Genomic DNA, 23,975 nt, shown 5'->3' with positions numbered 1-23,975 from the left:
ATCCTATCCTATCCTATCCTATCCTATCCTATCCTATCCTATCCCATCCCATCCCATCCCATCCCATCCCATCAGGAAAGGAGTTCATTGGAAGGAAAAGGCTGAGCCTTGCTAAGCCTCCTGCTCTCACCTCTTCATTCACTGCACCCATCGCATTCTGTGCAAAGAAATTCTGGAGAGAAACTGCCCATTCTGGTGCATAATGATTGAATTTGGAATTGGCAGCACAGTCACTTGTCCCAGGGGATGGGACCAAAAGCCAGTCTTCAAAAGTGACCACAGAACCCAGAAAATCACAATGTCATTAAGTGTGGAAAATATCACAAGTCTTCTCACCTATTCTGTGTTCTGGGTGGTGTTTGTGGGTTTTTCCTGACAAGGATTTTCTGCTTTGGTTATTGAGATACTTACAGAGCAGGAGAAGGACTGGACTCCAGCTCAGGGGTTGATGACACTGGTTGGTTGGTTGTTTTCTGTGTTTAATTGGTCTTTTTTAACCTAAAAAATGTAACTCAGCTCCACTCTCCCCCTCTGCATTGCTTATTAACAGTCATGTTCTCATGACACTGGGGAACCTGAGCAGGTAATTTTGACCAAGTATGTATTTGAACAGTGAGAGAACTAAAACTGGCTCCAAAATACAGATTTTTATTCCTGAGGTATAGTCATGGGCAGCTGAGGAGCTGCTGGATTATAGAAATTAATGTGCCATACAGCAAGTATAGCCAAGGAACTGTGTGTACAGAAGAGCAGAGGAACTGTCTGTATATGGATGTATAAACATACATATATGAATTCCTTTAGCACTAACAAGGCCAACACCTATTACCTTTAAAATAAGTTATTAAAACATGACTCGTACTCTAGTCTACAATTTGTACTTCTGGGAATTTGATTTAGCTTATTTAATGGAACTTTGTATCTCAAGATGTAATAATTCAAATTATTAATATTATTATTATTACTACTACTACTTCTATACAACAACTGTACATGATATATAAACCCTACTGTAAATAAATGACTTTTAAATCAGCCTCAAGCTTCACCAGGGTCAAACAGAGCTTGCAGGGTTTATTTAGCACTGCAGAAGCACTCAGGGTTATGCTGGGCTGCAGGACTGGAGCAAAGCAGCATGGTCAGGCAGAAGCTGCTCTGTAAATGGGATGTGCAGGCTCTGCTGGAGTTTTCCATACATGGAATCTGAACTGGAGGAGGGAACACTTCCATCTGCAGGGCCCAGGCCAGGGTTCCCAGGAGCAGATCTGCCAGGGTGCCATGCAGATAGGGAGAGGAAGGAAAGGGTCTTCCTGTCCTCCAGGCACACACAGCAGCTGAGAGTCCATAACTGCATCTACAGCATCATTCTTCTCCCACTTTTTATTCCCATCTCAAAATTTATCACAAAAAAGCTGGAAGCACCATGCATTAGGCACACCTGGATTAGCACTGAGCAGCACATGCAGATCATTTAGTGGGGGCTGAGAATAGCACATTTTAAATAAAAAATTTCTGAGTTTTTTTTCTTTTTCCTTTCTTATAAATAGAGGTAATAAAGAGAGAGGGTAAAGAGTTCAAAAAGCAGCACTCTCAGCAGGGAAACATCATTTTAGGACCTGCAAGTGCCCCATTCTGCATGCAGGAGAAACATCTTCCAGCAGTTCTGTGGAGCAAAGTTGAGTTTTTGGAAGAAAAGGTGTCTCAGACACTCAAATCCAGCAGGTAGAGCAGGATGAGAAGCTGGGCTGTTCAGTGACCCCTCTGGGGACATCCCTGACTGCAGAGGGGAGAACTGGATCTAAAGCAAAGGCTGCAGAGAGGGAGATGTTTCACTGTCATGAGTTCATCACCATTTGAAGATAAAGCTCAGGACAAGCCCAGTAAACCAATCTACATCTGCACTTGTACAGCGAAGGCACAGGGAACCTGAGACAGGGCCTGGAGGGGGCAGACAAACCCACAGTTGGAGAGTATCAAAGGCAGAAGTGCTTCTGAGAGAGCCCACAGATGTTCATGTTCCCCCATCCAGTCCAACCCCTGTCCTGCACTGGCCCTCCAACAATCCCACCCCATCTGTGGCAGCGCTGCCCAAGCACTCCTGGAGCTCTGGCAGCCTCGGGGCTGTGCCCTTTCCCTCTGCAGCCTGGGCAGTGCCAGCACCCTCTGGGGGAAGAACCTTTCCTGATACCCAGCCTGACCCTGCCCTGGCCCAGGCTGATGGTGAGAGGTCACAGAAATGGGTGGTGACAGTGGCAATAACCAGAAACAACAAACCACCAGATTTCTGCCTTTGAAGGGGACAGATGTGTCAGCTTTGCAAAATATAAATGTCTCTAAGATCACAGACAGGATTCCATTCAGGCTGTAAATGCAGCCATGGGCACAACCCCTGAGGCAACCCCAGCACTGCCCATTGTCATGTCATAATCCTGGCCAGGTCTGTACACCAGAGATTGGCCTGGTGGCTATGGAGAGGTTGCTTCATGTCCACCCAAAACCTGGCTCTTTCCTGAGCTCGGTATTGTGCTTTGTTCAAAAAAAGCATCACAATAAAATCAGAGAATCACAGGACCAAGGATTGTTGGAAAAACCAATGAGCCCAACTGTTCCCCCACCACTGCCGTGTTCACCACTAAACCATATCCCAAGTGCTACATCCACATGTTTTGTGAACACTCCCAGGGATGGTGACCCCACCACTGCCCTGGGCAGCTGTGCCAGGGCCTGACCAGCCCTTCAGGGAAGAAATTTTTCCTAATAACCAACCTGAACTTCCCCTGCCTCAACCTGAGGCCATTCCCTCTTGTCCTGTTCCTGGGAGCAGAGCCCAGCTCCCCCCAGCTGTCCCCTCCTGTCAGGAGTTGTGCAGAGCCACAAGAGCCTCCTGAGCCTCCTTTTCTCCAGGCTGAGCCTCTCCAGCTCCCTCAGCTGCTCCTCATCAGAACTGGACTCCAGACTCTGCTCCAGCTCTGTTGCCCTTCTCTGGACAGGCTTCAGCAAACCCAGGGAGATGCTTTGCTCTGTCCACTCACAAGTCCAGTTTGAGCATTGCTCATGCAAAAAATCAATTGATTTCATCCGGTTCCAACCATTAAAGGATAAAGTAGTGTTGGAACATATTATTTCCCAGGGGAAGCTGTCTGGCAGTTGCACTCAGCAAGTGTTTCCTGACAGGTTCCCTCTACCCACCCAGGTTTCTCACAAGGAGGAACACAACAATTTGCACAGTTATGAACAGGCCATGCCAGAGAAGCTGAGAAAGCAAACAGCAGTACAAGAACCAGATGGAAACAGCTATTTCAAGCTAAGGGACTTTCCAAAATATGACATAGAGAAATAAAAATCTCAGGGCTCTCACAATAGTCATGATGCATTCTGCCCTTTATCTGCATTGATCAGATTCTCTGTACCCATGGCTGTAAAACCTGTCTGCCAGCTCAGCTATGGAAGTGAGTGGCTGGCACACAACAATGTCCCAGTGCCACTGGCCAGGCAAATCTGTAACTTCAGCACACTGTCACCTAACTGTGCTCCAGCCCATTTCTGACCATCCCTCAGCAGCAGCACGCTGTGGTACAGAGGGTCATGTCCTCTGTCAAGGATGAAATCTAAGATCAATGAAAAGTTAACAAATGTGATAAAACAGCCACTCAAACCCAGCTAGCACTGGGTACCTGGTAGGTACCTACTAAAGAATCACAATGGCCTGGGAAGGGACCTTTGAAGGGACCTTAAAGCCCATCCTGTTCCACTCCTGCCATGGCAGGGTCAACCCTCACTATTCCACAAGCCCCATCCAGCCTGGCCTGGGACACTTGTCAGGGATCCAGGGGCAGCCACAGCTGCTCTGGGCACCCTGTGCCAGGCCCTGGCACCCTCACAGGGGAGAATTTCTTACAAGACCTGATCTAAACCTCTCGTCTGACAGTGGGAAGCTGTTTCACCTTGTCCTGTCACTACATGCTCTTGTAAAAAGTCTTTCTCCATCTTTCTTTTGGTTCCCTATAATGAGCAATGAGGTGAAAATTAACCAGAGCAGGTGGGAAATTCCTGCCAGAAGAAGTTTTGCAGCTTAAGGATTCAACAACTTGACACACCAAACAATGGAGCAGCTTATGCCACATAATGTTACTTTTCATAGGGCAAGTCCATGTCCAAGAGCACAAAACTAACAATGACTTTCCAAACATGGTTTTTTTCTGAAGAGAGGCATGTGGGAGGATATAAACTCTGAACAAAAAGTGACCTTTTAGAGACACAAGGGACAAACCACATCACCACTTATATCACAGCAACATACCATTTGTCCTACAGTGGTTGTTTCCAAATGATATATTATTGCCAGAGAATTTGACTCCAATTTTCCAAACAAATTTAGATTAATCCTAAGTTCTCTGCTAGCCATGAAGCAATACAGCTTCTGCTTTTTGTTCCTTCTGGACATGTCTGGGAGATAAATAATTTACTACATAAATGTGTGATGGCACCAGCCTGCACAGGATGGCAGGAGATGAGGACAACCAGCTTCTGGCTTTGCCAGAGAGAAGCATCCATAGAATGCTGGAGTCACAGAATGGTTTGGGTTGGAAGGGACCTTAAATCTCATCTCATCTCACCCCTGCCATGGGCAGAAATCCTGCCATTTCACTGACCAGGTTGTTCCAAGCCCTGTCCAGCCTTGGACACTTCCAGGGATCCAGGGGCAGCCACAGCTGCTCTGGACACCCTGTGCCAGAGCCTGCCCACCCTCCCAGGGAACAATTCCCAATAGCCCATCTAACCCTGCCCTCTGCCAGTGGAAAGCCATCCCCCCTTGTCCTGTCATGCTATGCCTCATCCAAAGTCCCTCTGCAGCTCTCCTGGAGCCCCTTTAGGCCCTGCAAGGGGCTGTGAGCTCTTCCTGGAGCCTCTCCAGGTGAAGACCCCCAGCTCTGCCAGCCTGGTTCCAGCAGGGGGGCTCCAGCCCTGGAGCAGCTCCATGGGCTCCTCTGGACTCATTCCAGCAGTTCCACACCCCTCCTGCGCTGGGACCCCAGAACTGGAGGCAGATTCTCACACTGGGGAGAAGGACCAGCCAGCAGAGCCTGGGCATGGCACATCCCAACTGCATGTGCTGTGATATGGGGTCTCCTTGAGCCAGGTCCTTTGAGCCCTTGGAGGAGGTCTATGTCACACCTGAGATAGCTCAGCCACCTCAGATGGCATTAAATCAGCAGGATGGCTTCTGTGTTGGAAGTGTTGGAAACAGAAAAGTTTTAATAAAAGGCAAAATAACAAAGCTCTTTACAGAGAAAAACTGAGCCAGGACAAGAGGTTCTTGCTCCTGGTAAAACACCCCACAAAAGCAATTAGTTTCTTTTTCTAATAAATTGTTTAGGCAGAACTTTTTGGCTCCTGTCCAGTTGGCTATCCTTAAGGTGGCTATCCTTGAGGTGAAGCCCCCAAGGTCCTATGAGGTGTCTTTTTACCTAAATGAGGAGAGAAACTTCTGGGCTTTTCTCCCTTTTTAGGAGACAAAGGATAATTTGGTCACTCTGTAAACAGAGGGTACATTCCTACAGTGCTGCAGCCCCCCCACTGTCCCCAGTCCCCTTCTCCAGGGCAGACCCTGTGTCACCACAACACAGCCCACCCAGGTATCCACTGCTCCAGGCAGGAATTTTAATTCAGCAGATCAGATTTCTTGGAGGATGACTTCAATCATGTCAGGAGAGACATCCTCCCCCAGCCCCGTGGATGACTGACACTGAGGTGGGATCATCAGCTCCCAGAGGGGCCCAGAACCTGCTCCAAGCAGCTCAGCAGTCACAGACTCCTTCCCATAGTTCTGAACATGTCACAAGGAGACAGATTTTGACAGTTTCCCACAAAAAGTGGTGGGATGCTCTGGTACATGTATAAGTGCAACCACACACTGTTAACCTATAAAAAGTCAAAAATTACAAACAGACATAAAACAATGGTGAGATTTATTCTGTCTCTGGGATATGGGGCAGGAGCAATGCTGCTCCTCAGGCTGGTGGTTCTGGGCTGACATTCACCCTGGAGTGAGCACTCCCATTTCCTGTAGTGGCTCTGCTGTGTGCACACAGCACTGGAGAGAAGCACACACGTGTCATGGATCCTGTTGTCACCCTGTCCATCACACTGCTCCCAGCTCCTTCTGGGAAGAAAGCAGGAGAATCCCAGGACCCTGTGCAACAGCTGCCATGGGTGCAAAGGAAAAGGAGCCTGGGCTGAGCTGGGATCAGCTGAACTGACTGCCCAGGCCTCCCAACAATGCCAGCAGCAGCCAAGGGAGCTGTGGGTGGCTGCTGCAGGGCCAACCCCAGCCCATGGCTGCAGGGGAATGACTTACCAACAACTGAGAAGGATCAATCACCTCAGACTGCACCACAAGGCTGACAGCAATCTTCTAACAAGATGCTACAGCATAAAGTTACCTTAAATAGTTATGAGTTTGTGACCTTGGGAAACACTCCTGGAGGACTGGCTGTTTTGCTTCATCTTCCCAGGACTCACAGATTGGCTTTGAGCTGGTTTTGTGTTACCCATCCCCATCCTCACCACTGCTTCACATTACACCTTCCTAATTCAGCAACTTGGTGAGTTAGAGGAATTCACCTGAAGGCATTTAGCTGTAACCCTGTAGTCACATAACCCACTTGGGTCACTTGGCTTTAGGCACAAACAATGTTTTCCCAAAGCTGTAAACTGGTGCTCAGGGCCAGGCTGAGGAGAGAAGTGCTGTACCAGCACGGAGAGCCGCCACCCAGGCTGGTGCCCTTCTCCACACACTGAGGTTAAGAAAAACCAACACAAGCACACCAGGCTGGAGACTCACAAGGCAAATCCTCTGTGCAGATGTGAAGCATTTTTGTAGGAATATTTGCAGAATGAATTTTAATTTCTGTGCTGTCTGCCTCCTTCACCTCCCAGAGCGCCCAGGGCACTCTGAACACACTGAGGACGTTCTTCACCACGTCCAACTCCATGGCAAAGCCTCAGCTCCTGCTCCTTCCTGCAGCACTTTGCTGCTATTTCATATTGCTATACATATTAAAGATCTTTCCTTGCAGCATACACAGCCCATTAGAGCAATTTGTTTATAAACAGGACTAAACAGAGCCAATCTCTGCCAGCCTTATGTTACACAGAATTAAATGCTCTCCAATTTAACTACATGATGCAAGTGACGCATAGTGCCATCTACGTGCCCTTGGACAGGAGCCAGATGGTTTCCTTCCCACATCATACCACATCTCTTCTAGAAATAAACATTCAAGGGTAAAACCAGGGGAAAATACTCATATCCTTCATCCCCAGAAGGGACCCCAGGCCAGCAGCAATGAAGCAGAGGATGAGCACCACCATACAGCACTGTCTGGATTGAAAGGGTTTCAGTTTCTTATCAGCTGGCCAGAAGTTCACCTATTTTGCTCCTTTTACTGGTCAACTTTCCCTTGTATCCCAGCAAAACAGCTCAGCGCTTGCAGACATACCTTACCATATTAGGCAATGTGAGCCCTGAAAGTGGAGGACTCTGAGCCTTCCTTGGCTCCCAAACACAGTCCACAGGCACAGGGATGGCTGCATGGCACTGGGAAAGGGGCAGCAATGACTGGGGACTCCCAGGGCTCCCAGTACACCCAGCGTGGCTTCAACAGCACATGCACAAAGCACTTAACAAAAGCTATTCCTGATCTTCTAGTTATTCATCACATCCATCTTTCACAGAAAGGCAAACAGCATGGTGACAAAAGCTGAACTGAAGCCTCTGCGGAGGGATAAAGTGGAACTAAAAGCAAAAATATAGGTGAAAAATAGGGCACACCAAAATCAGGACTCCCAGGTCATAGCTCTGAATCAGCAATAACATTAAGACATTGAGTTTGTATAACGAATTTTCCAGTTCATTGGTCCTCCCTTAGAACTTGTGGAATTAAGCTTGGAAATTCAGCCCTTCTAAGACAGAAATTTAATTTATATTGGTATCCAGTTGCATCTGGTGATTTGATGGTACCAGTACAAGTAGGCAGAACACTTATTTACAAACCAGAGTGAGCCTGGTTCATTCCATAAATCAAAGCGCAGGGAGACAGGAATGGAGCCTATTTAATCCACTTACTGCAATTGTAATTCACAATCAAACGTTTCAGTGCTATTCCTCCATAAAACTTAATTCCATTAGTGTGTCTGGGGTTTATACTGGGCTATACAGACTGTCCTGAAGGCAGTTCACGACAACAGACATTTTGTTTGATACTTTTACTGCTCAGAAATTGTTATTTTACGAACACAAGACCCAGTGTCTTCCTCTGAATTTAAAGTTTTCCTTTGACAAACTCTCCTGTGGATGAGGCACATCTGTAATCCTCCAGCAGAGAACTGCAAGGAGAAACAATCCTTTAAATGATTATAAACATTTTCTACTTGTTCTCTATGCTCTGTCATTTAACATATACTTTATGTTTCTAATTGTTCCTGCTGTGTAACAGCAATGGCAGAAGTTCCCCAGAGCAGCTGTGGCTGCCCCTGGATCCCTGGCAGTGTCCAAGGCCAGGTTGAACTGGGCTTGGAGCCCCCTGGGGTAGTGGGGGTGTCCCTGCCATGGCAGGGGTGGCACTGGATGGGCTTTAAGGTCCCTTCCAATCCAAACCAGTCTGTAATGGATTCCATTATTTTAAGTCAGGGCCAAGTCAAAGCCAGCAGAGTCAGGGATAAAGAAAACCTGCTCTGAAATGGAACACTGGAACATTCTCTTTATTCTTCATCATCATCATCCTCCTGCTGCATCCCAGATGAGCCCATTGATCCCTGCCCACACTGGCTCTGCTGCATTTGGCCTCACCAGGGCTGGAATTCCCACTGGCATTCTGCAGTCAGTGGCCTGAGGGAACAGGGAAGGTTTCCCTGCTCCAGCCTCCCCCCAGCTCAGTCTGGGTACAACATGAGCTTTTGATTCTCCCAATCTTTATTTTCTGAGAAACAGAGACAAGACTGTGGCCAAGCTTCTCCCCCACCTCTGTTTTGAGCTCAGGTCTCCCCAGACCACACAAAAACTCCTTCCTTTGCAGCTCCTTCCCACTGGAATCACGGAAAAACTTCTCCTAAAGCTGCTTCCCCAGAGGCTTTTTCCAGCTGAAGTCCTTGTACCCTTGAACATTTATTCCACAATAAAACTTTGTCTGCTCTTCCAACTTTCCACAGTGCATCCAGGCAGTCTGTGTCCCAAGGAGGGAGCTGGGGTGGGAGCAGAACACATGGAGGACACTGACACATCCCACTATGGGACCTCTCAGTTGCCTAAAGCTCAGCCAAAGTGTCTGGGCTGGTTTCCCACTCTGGTGCTCATGAGCTCAGCCAAAATAATTCATCCACTTCTCAGAATCAGAACAACATGTATTTGCTCCTTTTTTTTTCCTTCCCAAAACTGCCTTTACCTTTTCTGTGTTAGTCTCCTGCACTGCAGAGCTTGGAGGAAGGATTTCAAGCAAGTTCTTTTTTTGGCTTCCATGAAAATCATCCTGATATCAGCCAAGATATAAACACTGGAGGAAAAATGTAACTGTTCCCACAAAATCAGATTCTTTGGGGTTCTGCTACTAAAATGGGACACACCAGACTGTTCAAGTTCACAACCTGGTGACATTTGGCACCTGCCATTCTAGAACTATAGTTACTGAAGAATTAATGATTATTAACTGTACTTTCTTATTGGCACTAGAACTGAAGACAGAGAGCTGTTCCATGATTCCTGCCAAAGTGATGGCCAGTTAGGACAGAAATATCTGATTTGGATCCCAAATAAACCAGGGAAGACTGACCAAGTGACATGATGCTGGAGGCATGCATTCAAGAAAATAAACTGGGAACTGGATAAAAACAAGAGGACTGGGAAAATGGGAAAATCAGCTCTAGCAGAGTGGGAGGAGAGTCTGACCCAGGTCTAAGATATGTTGGGTGCATAAGAAACCATGGTACTGGTGCCATGAAGCACCTGCACAAAGGGGATGATGGAACTGAAAGGAAGTTGCTCTGCTTTTAGATGGATTCCACAAGAAAATCACATGAAGTGTTAGACAAAAGGAATCCTTGCTGTTAATTTGGGGAAAACCAGCATTATTCATTCTAAGAGACTGGGTGACCTTGACTATTTGGGCAGCTGGGTTCCCCCAAAGCGCAGCTCGTCCATTTACATGAGCAGTGAGGACTGTGCTCAATAAAATCCTCAGCAATTTTAGAACTAGACTCCAGGAAGCCTCCAAACCTGCAGCCTCAGCTACTCTTTTGTCTTAATTTAGGTAATCTGGGACAACTTCCCAGAAGAACAAGACATTCCCAGCAAGTCCCAAACATGCCTGCTGGAAACAAGGTGTCCCTATTATGATTATTACTTTTACACATTATAAAACTCCCCTCCTTCAGTCTTAGTGTGAGGCAGCAGAAATGTCAAAACAATTTTAATGACGATAAATGGCCGAGTCTTTGCTACAGGGCTCAGTGAGGATTTCAGGAAGCTCTGCACTGTGATGAGCAGAAACTCCTGTGGGAAGAGCTGGCCTCCTTGAAGCAGGTGATGCTTCTGTGAGCAGGAATATCTCACATTTCAAGTGGAGTAAAGTGCAAAGTAAGCACTGGGAAAGCAAGGGCTGGCATGGAAAGATAAGCACATGCTAAACACCATCCCAGCACCACGTGAGGCTCTGGCCCCAGCAAGGCTCGCCGTGACTTTGCCGCATTCTGACTGAATATTGCAAGAATGAAAACAAAAACACAGTCTGAAGAGTGTTATTGCCAAATTTCAGCAAAGAACCAGTTAATTCCAACTAAATGATGCTTCAAGCACTCTACTGCATTGCAAAGTACAGGCAAAGGCTCCTCCAGGTTCAACATTTCCCAGCAAAAATGGAACATCCCACAAGCAGGCTGACCCCTAGGCAACCTTACATTTGCTGCTTCTCCCAGGTCTTCCACACTGCACTTTAATAGCTGGGAAATGTATTTGGCTTTGACATTGTCAGAGTCAGTCATGTTGTCAGGCTCAAATGTGTTTCAGACAAAGACAAACAAAACCAAAGGAAACCAAGGCAATTTGGAAAGACTCAGTAATTATTATAAAATGAAAGAAAGGGCCTCAAAGGATGAGACTATTGCAAGAACAGGGGAACACTGAACAACCTCTGATGTGCTGCTTGCAAAGACCATTTCCCGCAAGAAAACAAATCCATGAGACAGGAGAGCAGATTCCAGAAATACAAAACATCCTGTCCAAAACAGCAGTGATTCCAAGATCCAAGGTCACACCTGCCCCAAGACACTTGGGATCCCACTGCCCCAGCACTGCAGCCTCACTGCTGCATTCCCTCCGGGCTCCACAACTCCTGTGCAGCTCCCCAGGAGCCAACACTGAGCTCAGGCCACTCTGCAGATGCACCTCATCTTTCACAAGAGAAATCAGTAAGGAAATTGCTGCTTGGAGCTACCTGCCTGTTCATACTCCTGAGCAGAGCCTGAACTCTCTTATAGACAAGAGTGAAAGGCACAGAACACTCTGCCACCAACACCCAAGAGTGAAACATCAGTGATTGAGACACATGGTCTCACTTACCCGAGTTTCCTTCACTTCCTCATTTCCATCAACTTCATCTTCATCCTAGGAGGAAAGGCAAACAATAAAATTAGGCAGCTCTCGAGACAACAAAACTTCATCCCAAGAAGATAATGTATTGTTTTACAGAATCACAGAATAATTAAGGTTGGAAAAGACCTCCAAGACCAACAAGTCCAACCTTTGAACACATCATGCCAACTCCACCACAGCACAAAGTGCCACGTCTGTCTGTGTTTTGAACCCTACCAGGAATGGTGACTCCACCACTGCTCTGGGCAGCCTGTGGCAGTCCCTAACATCCTTTCAGTGAAAAAATTATTTGATGCTAATGTTAGGAAAACTTCTGTCAAAGGAAATGCCTGTCCAAATGCTTTTGGGTAAATATCAGATCCGGTCTGGTGTCCTAATGGCCATTTAGAAGATCTTGGTATTGAGGACAGAATCACTCTCTTGAGATGGCTCCTGCCATTCCAATGCCTCTCAGGAGCTGGGAGGAAGTCCCTAATACACTGATGGAAAAAAACTTGGAAAAACTGCACATCTGAAACACTGTCACAGTACTGACTTCCTGTCATAATATTGACTTCCAAAGGTATCTCCAGCTCAGTTAGACTGCAGGTGGAAGGACTCATCATCCCAGGTATCTTACACTTGCATAGCCTCTCTAAGCCACTGCCCTTAGTAACTGTTCCAGGATTTCACAGAGCAAATGTGAGCTACCATGGCATCCCAGCTGACTCTGGACTCAACTCATTAACCATAATTTCATAGTTCTTATTCTCTCCTGGAAAAGGTGATCTATTTTCCTAGCTGAGGCTCTAACCAAAGTTTGGAGGGTTGGATTTCTTCCCTCAGACTGAAGAAATCCTCTGAAACCAGGACTAAGAGAAATGACCATGACACAGACAGCTCTTCTGCCCTTATGCTCTGAGTGTTCCCTGGTGCTGAGAGGGGATCCAGACACGAGTGTTCTTCCTATTGTCTTTCTTTCAGGGGGCCTAAAAAGCAGACAAATTTGGGCTTGAAGAAATTTGAAAATACTTCAGGTGGCTTGTGACCTCCTTCCAAAAGAATCTGACTGTGAATCTCTCCTCTCCCATGTGGCCCTTCTCCAGTCCTGCAGGGTTCCATGATATAGCTCAGGAACAGGCTGCCCAGAGCTGCTGCTCGGTCTGACAGAGCCCAAACAGGGATGTGAGACCTTGGGATAGGCCAGTCTGAAAGAGAGCTGGAGAGGGAAGAACTAAGGGGAAATCAATGGACTGGGCAGAAAATCCTGAAGCTTGGAATGGGAAGAAAATTGACCCTGGAGTTTCTCTTTCTAAGGAACTCAAACTCACATCTTGTGTGGAGAAGATGATGCCGGTGCCTCTCCGTCTCTCCTTTGGCCGCCGCAGCTCTCGGATCGACTGTTTGTTCAGGGATCTGTCGTCTGAATCCTGATCTTCACACTCTGGCCAAGCAAAGAAAGACTGCTTTGGTTTCAGTGATTTACATCTGTGCTTTTGCTAAGGTTCCGGGGTTCTTTTCAAGCTGATCAAGGTCACCTTGCCTTGTGTTATATTACAAAGGAGTTATTAAATGAAATGAAATGGAATCTCAGTGTCCTACTACAGCTGGATACTGTATATATACACTCCTTCCCTCATCAGAGCCAGGAAAGTTACCCCAGCTGCCAGCTCTCCCCAAGTCATCCTGACTTACTCCTCAACCTGTACTAGGGGAACCTCTTTCCCCAGCTCTAATAGCTAAATGCTCCCTGATCACTGTCTCATTTATTTATCCAAAATGAAAAATATCCTTTTATCCCTCTGTTACAAGCAATAGGAATTTGTTTAACTTCATTTAAACAAATAACATTTGTTTTGTGACATGGCAGCCTCCCTCAGAGTAACAGGTAAACATGTTCTCTGCATCTGTACACACTGGAAGTTCTAAACCACAAGAAAACCCCTGAGCTTTGTCTGTTCTTCACTCTCCTGGTACGCACCATTTTTCTCCATCTCTGTGCCTGTTGCTCTGAAATCTGCTGGATTCACAGAGTCCAGCCCTAGATATTTATTTGTTCGAGTCAGGTATGAGCTGGTATAGAGCAGAGGAGCTGCTGTGGAAGGAGACACAGGCGTTGTGGGTTTGTCAGGCTGTGCTGGGCCCCTCAGTCGCCGATAGACGGTCTAGAAACAAAGAGCCATGACAGAAAAATAGCACAATGAAAAGGAAGTACCAGATTTTGGATTTCAAGGAATGCAGTAATTTTTCAGAGTGCAATGTTTTCTTCACTGCTGCTGGAAGTGATCACCTGCACTTGCCAGATTAGGTCCATTCTATCAGATAAGGATGGATGTTAAAGTCATTGCACAGCTACAGTGTAAAAGCACCCTCCACAGCTGGGAGATCTGGGATCAATCCCTTTGTTCCTACAGCTCATGGCAGGAGACACAAGTTATCTAATAGAAAGATATGATTTAGAGTGAAAAAAACAGAGGTGGTAGCACGGGCAGAAAACTGGTCTCTCCAGCTTTCCATTACACATTGAACATCTGTGGAAAAATGTGAACACAAAGGCTCTGCCTAGACTGCACAGCAGGATGGATCCAGGCCACATTTCTATCATTAGCCTTCTCATTACACTTTCTGGGATTTACACCGTTTTATTTTCTGGCAAGAGACAGAAAGGTGAAATTCCCAGAGGAGAGCAAAGGCAGAGCTAAGCTCCAGCCCCTCCACGTGCACCTCCCTCACACCGAACTGCTGCTCCTCAGCCAGCAGTGCCTCTTTCCAGCCAGGCTGTCCCCTCAGAATAAAAAGAGAACTGCCAGGGAACATCTCCTGATGTCAGCTCTCCCAAACGGTTTTGGCAGCTCTCAGGCAAGGGGTGCACAAGGATCACCTCGTCGTCCGCGCTCCGTGCCCAGCGTGCGGCTCTGTCCCCGCTGTCCTCGGCTCTGTCCCCCTGCGGTTCCTGTGCCTGGCGCTCCGCGCGCGACCGGCTGAACGTGCGCTCGGCCTCCTGCAGGTCTGTCAGGGTCACTCCCTGCCGGGAAAAGCAGCTCCATTCGTGCACACAATCACACAACCCCACACTGCTTTGGCTTGGAAGGGACCTTCAAGCTCATCTTGTCGCACCCCCACCAAGGGCAGGGACACCTTCCACCAGCCCAGGTTGCTCCAAGCCCCATTCAGTCTGGCCTTCAACACTCCCAGGGATCCAGGGACAGCCACAGCTGCTCTGGGCACCCTGTGCCAGGGCCTGCCCACCCTCACAGCCAAGTATTCCTTCCCATTATCCCATCTAACCCTGGCCATGGGAAGCTATTCCCCCTTGTCCTGTCCCTTCAGGTCCTTGCTCAAAGTCCCTCTCCATCTCTCTTGGAGCCCCTTTAGGCACTGGAAGGAGCTCTACAGTCTCCTTGGAGACTTCTCCAGCCTGAAATTACATTTTCAGTCTTCCAGGTCAGTTTAAAATGCCACAGACTCACATCTGGTGAGGCTCATGTTTCATCCCTATGGTAAGAGAAAGGGAAGAATTCTATTGACTTTACTGTATTTCTCAGCGTACTGACATAATCACTGACTCAAAGCAACCCAAATCCATGTGATCACACTACAAACTAAGAGGTAGGTACATTGCAGAAAGCAAAGCTTGGAAATCTAACTCATGTATGTCTGTGAGAGGATTTTGTAATAACTGTTTGAAGGAAATTTTGCCAGAACCTCTCTAAAACAGTGTGAGTGCAGACAAGTCCCTTGCCCTAAGAAATAACACAACAGAAAAGAAAATCCTGCCTCTTTACAGAATCATGGAATGGTTTGGATTAGAAAGGACCTTAAAGCCCATCTATTCCACCCCCTGCCATGGCAGGGACTCCCCCAACTATCCCAGGTTGCCCCCATCCCTGTCCAACCTGGCCTTGGACACTTCCAGGGATGGGGCAGTCACAGCTTTTCTGGGTAACCAATTAACCAGCTCTCTTCATCCCACACATGAATGTGAACATTTCCATTCTGTACCTGGGTAGACCTGCGAGTCTGCCGGGCCTGTCTGGATCGTGCCTTCCTCAGTGACTCTGCTTCCTCATCCCGCACCGGAGTCAGATATGACCTGGAAAAAAAGAAGGTGCAGAAGAGGTTAAAGTAAAAGCAGATGATCTGCCTTCCTGTCTCTGTAGACTCCTGAGCTATTATTCTCTTTCTCATGGACAAAAATTAATTTTAGCTTCATCTGCTATTGCTGTTTCTTTGGGAGAACTTCCCCATGAGCACACAATACACACATGTTCACAGCACCTTCTCCCCAGAGCCTCTCAATAAACCCTTTAATTCTGTTTAAAAGATGCACCTATTCCCTAGATTATTTGCTCCATTCCAAATCATTGCATTAGGAAAAGAACCCCACTCCTCATAAACGCCCTCTCACTCAGACAAAAATCTCAGAACAGAAATCCTGTGCTGGTGCATTCCTCAGACCCTCCTTCCTGTCATTACAGTCACGATCATATTCCTGCAATCTGCTGCCTTCATCAATATGAAACCCATCACGCTGGGAGCCACTGAACTGCAGCACACAGACACACCTTGGAAAGAGCTATGGAAATAAAGAAATGACCTTCACACTCTGTGTAAACCAAGATCCTTAACACTGAAAACCCCACAGCTAAACACAGACCTGGGCACAACTAGATTCAAAAGAATTATTCACAGGAGAAAACATAAACTGCAGCCTCTACCCTGGCATTCACTGGGAGGAACTGGTGAGGAATTGAGCAGTGCTTTGACTTAAGGAGTGCACAGCAGTAAATGATTTCCATGCTGGAGGAGAGGCTTCAGTCTTATGAACAGTTAATTAAACTTTACTCCTCAGCCTGGTTAATATGGAATGATTATTCACACTGTCTCACTGTACAGGGAGGAGGGTGCAGGAATGCTCTTTGCAGGTCTATCACTGCCAGGTTCACACTGTACCAGAGGCCTGCATGTGTTCAAAGGGCAGGGAGCTAAGTGAGGGATGAAGGTGAATACACTTCCTCTGTCCTTGGACTCTTTCCCCTGTTTTAGTCCACCACCTTCATGGGAAAGGTAATGGGCTGAAGAGGATTTGCATCTGATCCAGTATGTTAAGACATTTATTAGAAAGTTCACTAAACTGCTGCACTGTGACAAAACCACAGAGAATCTGGAAATTTGGATCATTCTACAATAATCTGCCATGGTGGGTTTTATCCACCCTCAGGACTGTGTTCAGTGCTGGTTCAGCTGTGCAGTAAAAGCAGCATGGCTTCCAGAGAGGAATCCCCTTTACAGGGTTTCTTGGCTTGTGGGAGGTACAGACAGTCACCTCCCAGCTCCTCAGGTGTTGTGGGCTCATGTGAGAGCCTTCTCACCTGAAACTGGTGCAAGGATAATGTGCTGAACATCCCTGATCTCCAGAGGCCAAGGAAAGTGCAAAGGACTGAGTCTATGCCAGGGATGCTGCACTGGAGACTTCTGGAGGGGCAGGCACTGATCTGCGCTCTCTGTGACCAGGCACAGACGCGGAGGAATGACATGAAGCTGTGCCAGGGGATGGTCAAGCTATTGTGAAAAAGGCTCTTCCCCAGAGGGTGCTGGCACTGCCCAGGCTCCCCAGGGAATGGGCACAGCCCCGAGGCTGCCAGAGCTCCAGGAGTGTTTGGATGATGCTGTCAGGGACAGACTGGGGTTGTTGGGGTGTCTGTGTACAGCCAGGGGTTGGACTCAATGATCCCTGAGATCCTTTCCCAGTCAGGAGATTTTGTGATTCCTTGAACTGTGCCCTGGGAGCTGCCTGCAATGGAGATGAGAGGCCTTGCAGAGCTGCACTCCCAGGGTGTGATTTTTCACCTTCACAAGGAGCCTCCAGCACAAGGCATGTGCATGCACTGCAGAGGAGCTCATCTCTTGCCATTGATTATCCAGACAGACACAGGAGCTGTGATGGATATGCCAACACGGAAGCGCCTACACTCCAGAGGGATGACTGTCTCTCAAGGATCTGCTGTTTCATGAACAAAAAAAGCTGCTGTTTGATGACTGAAAGCTGGGCAACTCCTAATATTGCAGAGCAGGAGCTCTCCTGCTCTCTCTGCTGCAGTGTGTGCACTGTCCAGGTAATGGCACATTAAGGAAACAATAAGCATTTTCTGCAGCTTTTGAGACAAGCAGAATCACTGCTGTTTGCCCAGCAGTCAGAAGCAATAAGCCACCTACAGGAAGAAGGCATTTGCAAAATATACTGCAAATGAAGTTCAGAGCAGTAGTAAAATAAGATAAATTCCTGAAATGGATAAACCAAGTAAATTTATAGCTCAGTACAGCAGGCACTTTGCTGCAATGGCTTTGAATCAGTGGAATTTAAATCAGTGGAATTTACTCTGCAATGAACACACAGGTATGTAGGAGCTACAGGTACAGAGAGGACAGAACAGGTTTGCAAATGAGTTTCAGGAATGGTTTGGCAAATCTGTGGGGACCAGGTCAGCCCCAGGCATGGGGAGGGGCTCTGCAGAAGGGGCAGCCCAGGCACTGACAGGAGGCTGCTGCATTTCCCTGGTGTGGTTCAGCCACAGCTTTGCTTTGGGTATGGCAAGAGAAAAACCATTTTGGGTCTTTTACCCCATCATCCTCCCAGGCTTTTTCCCCTCAGCTCTCCCAGAATTTATCCAAAAATACAGACATCTTACAGCATCATCAGCCATTCTGGGAGTCCAACCTGTAAGAGGGACTTGATGTTCAGCTGAGCACACCCTGCAGGTCAGCACGGCTCAGCCTGGGCCACAGCCGCAGTCATTCGCCAACTTTTGGGTTCTTTCCATTTACACAATTCATCCCTTCCTGGAGCTCACCCAAAGCCATTTACAGCATGAGATAACTGAATTTTCTGAGGCAAGTCAGCAGAGCCACCGCACAGTGACAGAGCTGGTTTATGCAAGGGAGCAGCCACAGCCTGCTCCATGTGCCAAAGGAGGGGCTCTGCTGTCAGTACCTGAAACTGCAACAGCAGCCTGGCAGGGCAGGCCAGGTGTGTCCTGCTCGGGACCCTGTGTGCTTTGCTTTTTAATTCTGGGGGAAGGCAGAGAAAAGACAGATTTTTCAATGTGTCACTTTGCTTACAAACTGAATTTTGTGAGACCTGAGTGTGCTAAATGGGCAGGAAGAGTGAGAGAGAACAAATGCACAGGAAGGAGACAGCGAGTTGGGTGCAGCTCAGGGCTGGGCTGGATGGCACAGGCAGAGCAGCACGCTGCTCTCCAGAGCACAAACACTGCAGAGCACAGCAGGCTGCAGGGCACAAACACCAAATGGGGTGTGAGGCAGCCTCTGAACAAGTCACTGAGTTTTTAATTATGTTTTAAAGGAACATGCTGTTGCATCAAGTGTGGCGCCTGTGTCACCCTCTTAATTCAAGCAAATATCTCAGGGTCCAAGCAGATCTTCAAAGGAAAGGCCCTATGTGTTGTGTTTCCTTGCAATAAGCTTTCTCTGAGAAATACTTGCAGTAAGAGCAGCCATCACACCAAGCTCAAGGCATGTATAAAGCAGAACAGATTTTTACCAGAGTTTTGGCTGTAAGTTCAAGGAGAAGAATACAAATTGTTCAAGATGTGTATGTGAGAGTCAGCAAAACAACTGCAGAGGTTTACAACTCCCACAGACAGAGAAAAGTGTGTCCTGCTGCCCTGAGAGAGCTACAGGCTTCTGGTTTGTGTATTACCTTGGAAAAAACCTGGAAAGTGACTGATGAACCTGGCTTCAACTTAATTCTGCCTGTTTTCAAGAAAACACCTATCTTCATCCTTCAATTCTTTCCTCAAGGACAGTGTAAAACTCAAATGGATCCCAACTACTCATCACCACATGAAGGCAAAAGGAGCTGCAATACAATAGTAATAGAAGGGGAGATTCAACCCAGGAAATAGGAGGGTTGGGTATACAGGCTGGCAAACCAGGAATACATGAGCAATCTGTATGTTAGAGAATGCTGGCCAGAAGGAAAGAAAATATTGTGAGGAGAAACCCCTCCCAAGGCAAGGGTGAACGATGCAGAAAAGAGAGGTACAATGCTCTGTTGGTTGGTGCATGGGTAACAAGAACAGAAGATTAATTTCTCCAAGAAACATACAGTCTTTTGATAATCCTTCTACGACACTGGTCTCCATCCTGCCATCCTGAACTCCTTCAGGCACTCAGAGCTTTAAGTGTTTCTGGCAAACACCTTTCACCGCCATGGAGTCCTTTGGCAGAACATCACCAAGTCCCAGAGGGAACAGCAAGAACGTGCAAAACTTGGAGTTTTACACCATCTACATGTGGCAGAGCAGCTGTGGCTGCCCCATCCCTGGAAGTGTTCAAGGCCAGGCTGGACAGGGCTTGGAGCCACCTGGCCTAGTGGAAGGTGTCCCTGCCCACAGCAGGGGATGGAATTAGATAATCTGTAAATTCCCTTCCAACTCAAACCCTTCTGGCATTCTATGAACACCTAGCAACGAATTTGGAAGCTAAACATCCACCAAGTTTTACAGCTGCTCTCTTCTCAGAATTTCTTCAAGGAATTTCATTCTGCTGAACGCCAGGACTGGAAATTGAGATACACCCCCACCATGAGCTGCATTGGGCCATGACAGGTTCCCTCCATCCCTGTCAGGTCCTTCTCCAATAAATCCAGGTCCTGCAGCACAGTAAGAACATGAACTGCACACAGTAACTGGTTCACTATCACAGTCTGCCCCAGTCTGTGGAAACGAGACTGTGCTGGTTGTGAACTGGAGCTGGGCTTGATGGGCTCTTCTGCAGGGAAGCTCTTCCTAGGCCTCTCCAAATCCTCTCACTTCTTTCTAGCTTAGAAATGACTCTGAACTACTAGACTGGAACCAACAGTGACAGTTTTCTTGGAAGCCAGGACAGATTTTGGCTCTTCCAAATCCAGGTAACACAGCTCAGGGGAGCCAGGCACAGTTTGGCTCCCTGTGCACAAGGAGGTGTGTTCACCACATGGAAAGCTATGTGGCTACTCAAACTTAAAATGTTTGAAATTTCTCTTCTTAAGAAGAGTACAGTATCCTTATTCCAAACACTGGAGTGATTTAAAATGTCTTTGTCACACACAGAGATCTATTTCTCAGGCATACATACACACATATATATGTTTATATATACATGTATGTATATTAGAAACTCACATGCACTGTGAAAAAAGGAAGATAAAAATAAAAGTCAGCAGAAGTCTCAAGTACAGATACTGTTCTCTGGAAACAACTGGAAAAGTACAGCATCCCAGCAATGCATTCCTCCCAACTGGAGAGTTGCCATTAGCAAATAACTATCTGCAAGCTGGAGGAGGGAGGAGAAGCAAGTGCAAGTTCTGCAGGCAACAATGCTGACAGCAGTTCCCAAAATACAATTCCTTAAGTTAGAAAATGAACTATGCCCCCAGCAGCAAGTCAATCATTGGCAGCTACATGGATAAAGAAACTTTTCTGCTCTCTTATCCAAGCAACAGGTTTTGGTTCTTCTCTGAATTTATCCCTGTGCTGACATGTTCTGCCCATCAGCCTTCTGCAACTGGAAATAGCCATCAGAGAAACTGCCAGAAGCTGGATGTGCTCTGAGAGACCCTTCCAGGCATGAGAGAAGGACAACACATCAGACTGTGAGTGCTGGAGCTCGGAATGAGGGGGGAGACAGCCTGACAATGCTGAGTTATTTAATAAGCTGAAGACAGAAGGATAACAAGATCATAGTCCTAAAGCCTTTCACAGCTGGCTCGAAAAGGCTTGGCTAACAATTCTCCATTTTCAGGCTCTTGCTGCTGGGAGCTGTTGAGTTTCAATCTGGACAATGAATTGTCAGCTCCTGCAAGTTTCAGTGTCTGAAACTTTGGATGCAGGTTGATTAGGAGGTTCACTAGCAGCAGATTAACTTCTTTATTTCCCACAGCACTGCTTTGCTCAACATGTTCAGGTGCTGATCCAAGAGATTAAGAGATTGTGATCTTTGCCACTTGTTAAACAGAACAACCCTTTGTACCTGCAGAACTCCTCCTTCCACGGGACATTTACAAGGGGGTGAGGTTAAATGTGTGACAGCTGAAGCTGCAAGAACACTTCCCATCAGGAAGTTCTGAACAATTCTGGTCCCTTCCCATGCCCCGTCCCTGGAAGTGCTCCAGGCCAGGCTGGATGGGGCTTAAGGCACCTGGTCTAGTGGAAGGCATCCTTATGATGAGATGAGCAGATCCTGACCAACCTCCCAACCCAAACCAAAGCATTCCATGGTTCCATGTTCAGTTCTGGGTGTGCCCCTCACACAGCAGAGCTGCTCCTTCTGTGCTGTGCCCCCACAGCAGCTCCTGGTGCTTCCCTGGCAGCCTGGATGGCTCCAACACGAGCTGAGGAGTGCTCAGGTTGCAGATCCAGCTGGGAACACAGCCCTGCAATCCCTCTGCCAGAGGAATAAAATACAGCATTGGTGCTCCTGAGAGCTCACCAAGTTTGGGGCTGGGGGAGTCAGCACATACATGAGAGGCTTTTAATGATCTATGTAATCCCTTCACATTAATTAACGTCACTCAGCATTATGGTGAAGAGTGAAAAGGCAACAAACACCACAGTGATCACATTCCCTAAAGTGGCTGCAGTAACCATTGCTGTGAACTCAGACCTTTAAACTTCTGCCAGAAGAGGAGAACACTTACTTTTCTAAAAACCAAAAACAAGCCAGGAATTCTCTCTGTAAGAGAAAAGCAAAGAGTGCTGCAACCCCAGAGCAGAGACAGCCAACACCACCTGAGCTGGCAGCATGACCCTGTCACTAAACGTGTCAGCTGCGACCATCACCAGCACAAAGCTTACCAGGATGGAACATTTTGGAATTGTTTATGCTCAGCACAGGACTCCAGGTGTCAACACAGCACTGAGTGGGTTAGCACTGTGATAGGGAACAAGGTGCACTGTCTGCAGTTCTCAGGAGCTGCATCCTTGCATTAAAAACCTGCTGCAGGAATTGGAACAGGATGGAACTTCCTGACACTGCCAGAGGAAACCAATGTCCTGCCCCTGTCAGCATCCCTCTCATTTGCAACTGAACCAACACAATTTGACATTTTCAACACCTTTAAGCAGACCTGTTAGAGCTTTCCCAAAAGCTAGTTCACAGTCTGAAACAGGAAATTTCCAGGGCAGAAAATCCCTGGGGAAACAAAAAAAAATTACTAGGCAAAACTCTGAGTGTTTGGTAAATTGTCTTCTGCAACTAAAAAATAAAGTAAAATCAAAACTTGATGGTGATCAAATTCAGCAAGCCTGAGGAGCAGTGTTTGCCTGGCAGTGCATCCCAGCAGCCTCCCACTGCCACCTTGTGGGAGCAGGAGATGCTTGAGCAGCTCCAAGGAACAGATCACAGATCAGCCCCAGCTGAATTATGCAAAATATAACTGAATATTAATAATGTATCAAAGATTTCCATTTCCTACTGAGCTCACACTGCAATTTCTTAGCCAGTGGCTCTGGTTCAATTTTCAGTGTCTGCTGTTCTCGGGTACAGAAAATTAAGCCTGCACAAAAACTTTTCAAATAGAAATGCCAGGGAGGTTACTTGGCTTCTTTGGCTCCTCCAACTGTCACATCCCCAGGTCAATACCATGGAGCACAGATTTAAATCAGACTAGCTGATTTAGTGCTGAATTAGCTCTCAGCTAGTGACACACAAGACCTCTATAAATATTTCAGGTACGTCCTTGGCTTTAATAGCCATTTTGGGCCCATAGAAGTAGCTGAATTTGTCAAAGTTAGTAAAGCCCAGCCCCAGAACACCCAGGCAGTGGCACTGGGATGGCACTGGAGCCAGAAGGTGCCATCACTGCTGTCAGACCCAGGGAGAAGCAGGTGCAGCAGGGCAGTGGTTCCCATTAGTAAGCCAAGAGGAATAAGTGCACACACACTGGGCATGGACAGGGCTGGGGAGGAGGCAGTTTTACCTGCTGCTTGCTCCACGCTGCCAAGCTGCAGTTCTTTTACAATGCTTAGCTCAAGTGGTCCCTGCTTCCTTTCCTTGGCCATTCCTGAAGGATCCTGCATGGATTCCTGCTTTTGTTAGCAGGGCCAGCCTACAGCCTGGGCTCCCCCGCTGAAAGCAAATGCCAAAATATCCACCCCCTTCCCTGAGGCCTGGCTGGACAGAGCCCTGCTGGCTGAGCATGCAGCACACACCTGCTCACCACCCCTACAGGAAACAGACTGACCCCAGCCCACACCTCGACCTCACTCAAAATAAAAATGCAGCCTGAATTCTGATCCAGCAGGAGCAACCTCGCCTCTTCCCAACATGGACAATCCCAGGCCAGCAGAAT

General features: G+C 47.4%; 1 protein-coding gene across 2 annotated transcripts in view; it reads right to left on the bottom strand.

Moving 5' to 3' along the window:
• Positions 1-23,975, bottom strand: part of PPP1R12B (protein phosphatase 1 regulatory subunit 12B) — a 137,139-nt gene that overhangs the window by 39,213 nt on the left and 73,951 nt on the right. For both annotated transcript variants that reach the window (XM_054290664.1, XM_054290665.1), the window contains 5 exons: positions 15,626-15,716; positions 14,505-14,648; positions 13,605-13,788; positions 12,955-13,067; positions 11,612-11,656 (listed from right to left, as the gene is read on the bottom strand). In XM_054290664.1, the coding sequence (XP_054146639.1) occupies positions 11,612-11,656; positions 12,955-13,067; positions 13,605-13,788; positions 14,505-14,648; positions 15,626-15,716 (577 nt within the window). The remainder of the gene's footprint in view (positions 1-11,611; positions 11,657-12,954; positions 13,068-13,604; positions 13,789-14,504; positions 14,649-15,625; positions 15,717-23,975) is intronic.

This window comes from Melozone crissalis, unplaced genomic scaffold (genome assembly GCF_028551555.1).
Source record: "Melozone crissalis strain CALT ecotype California unplaced genomic scaffold, PUWL_Pcris_2 ptg000086l_1, whole genome shotgun sequence".
Classification (NCBI taxonomy): domain Eukaryota; kingdom Metazoa; phylum Chordata; class Aves; order Passeriformes; family Passerellidae; genus Melozone; species Melozone crissalis.
This window is presented reverse-complemented; position numbering and strand designations above follow the sequence as displayed.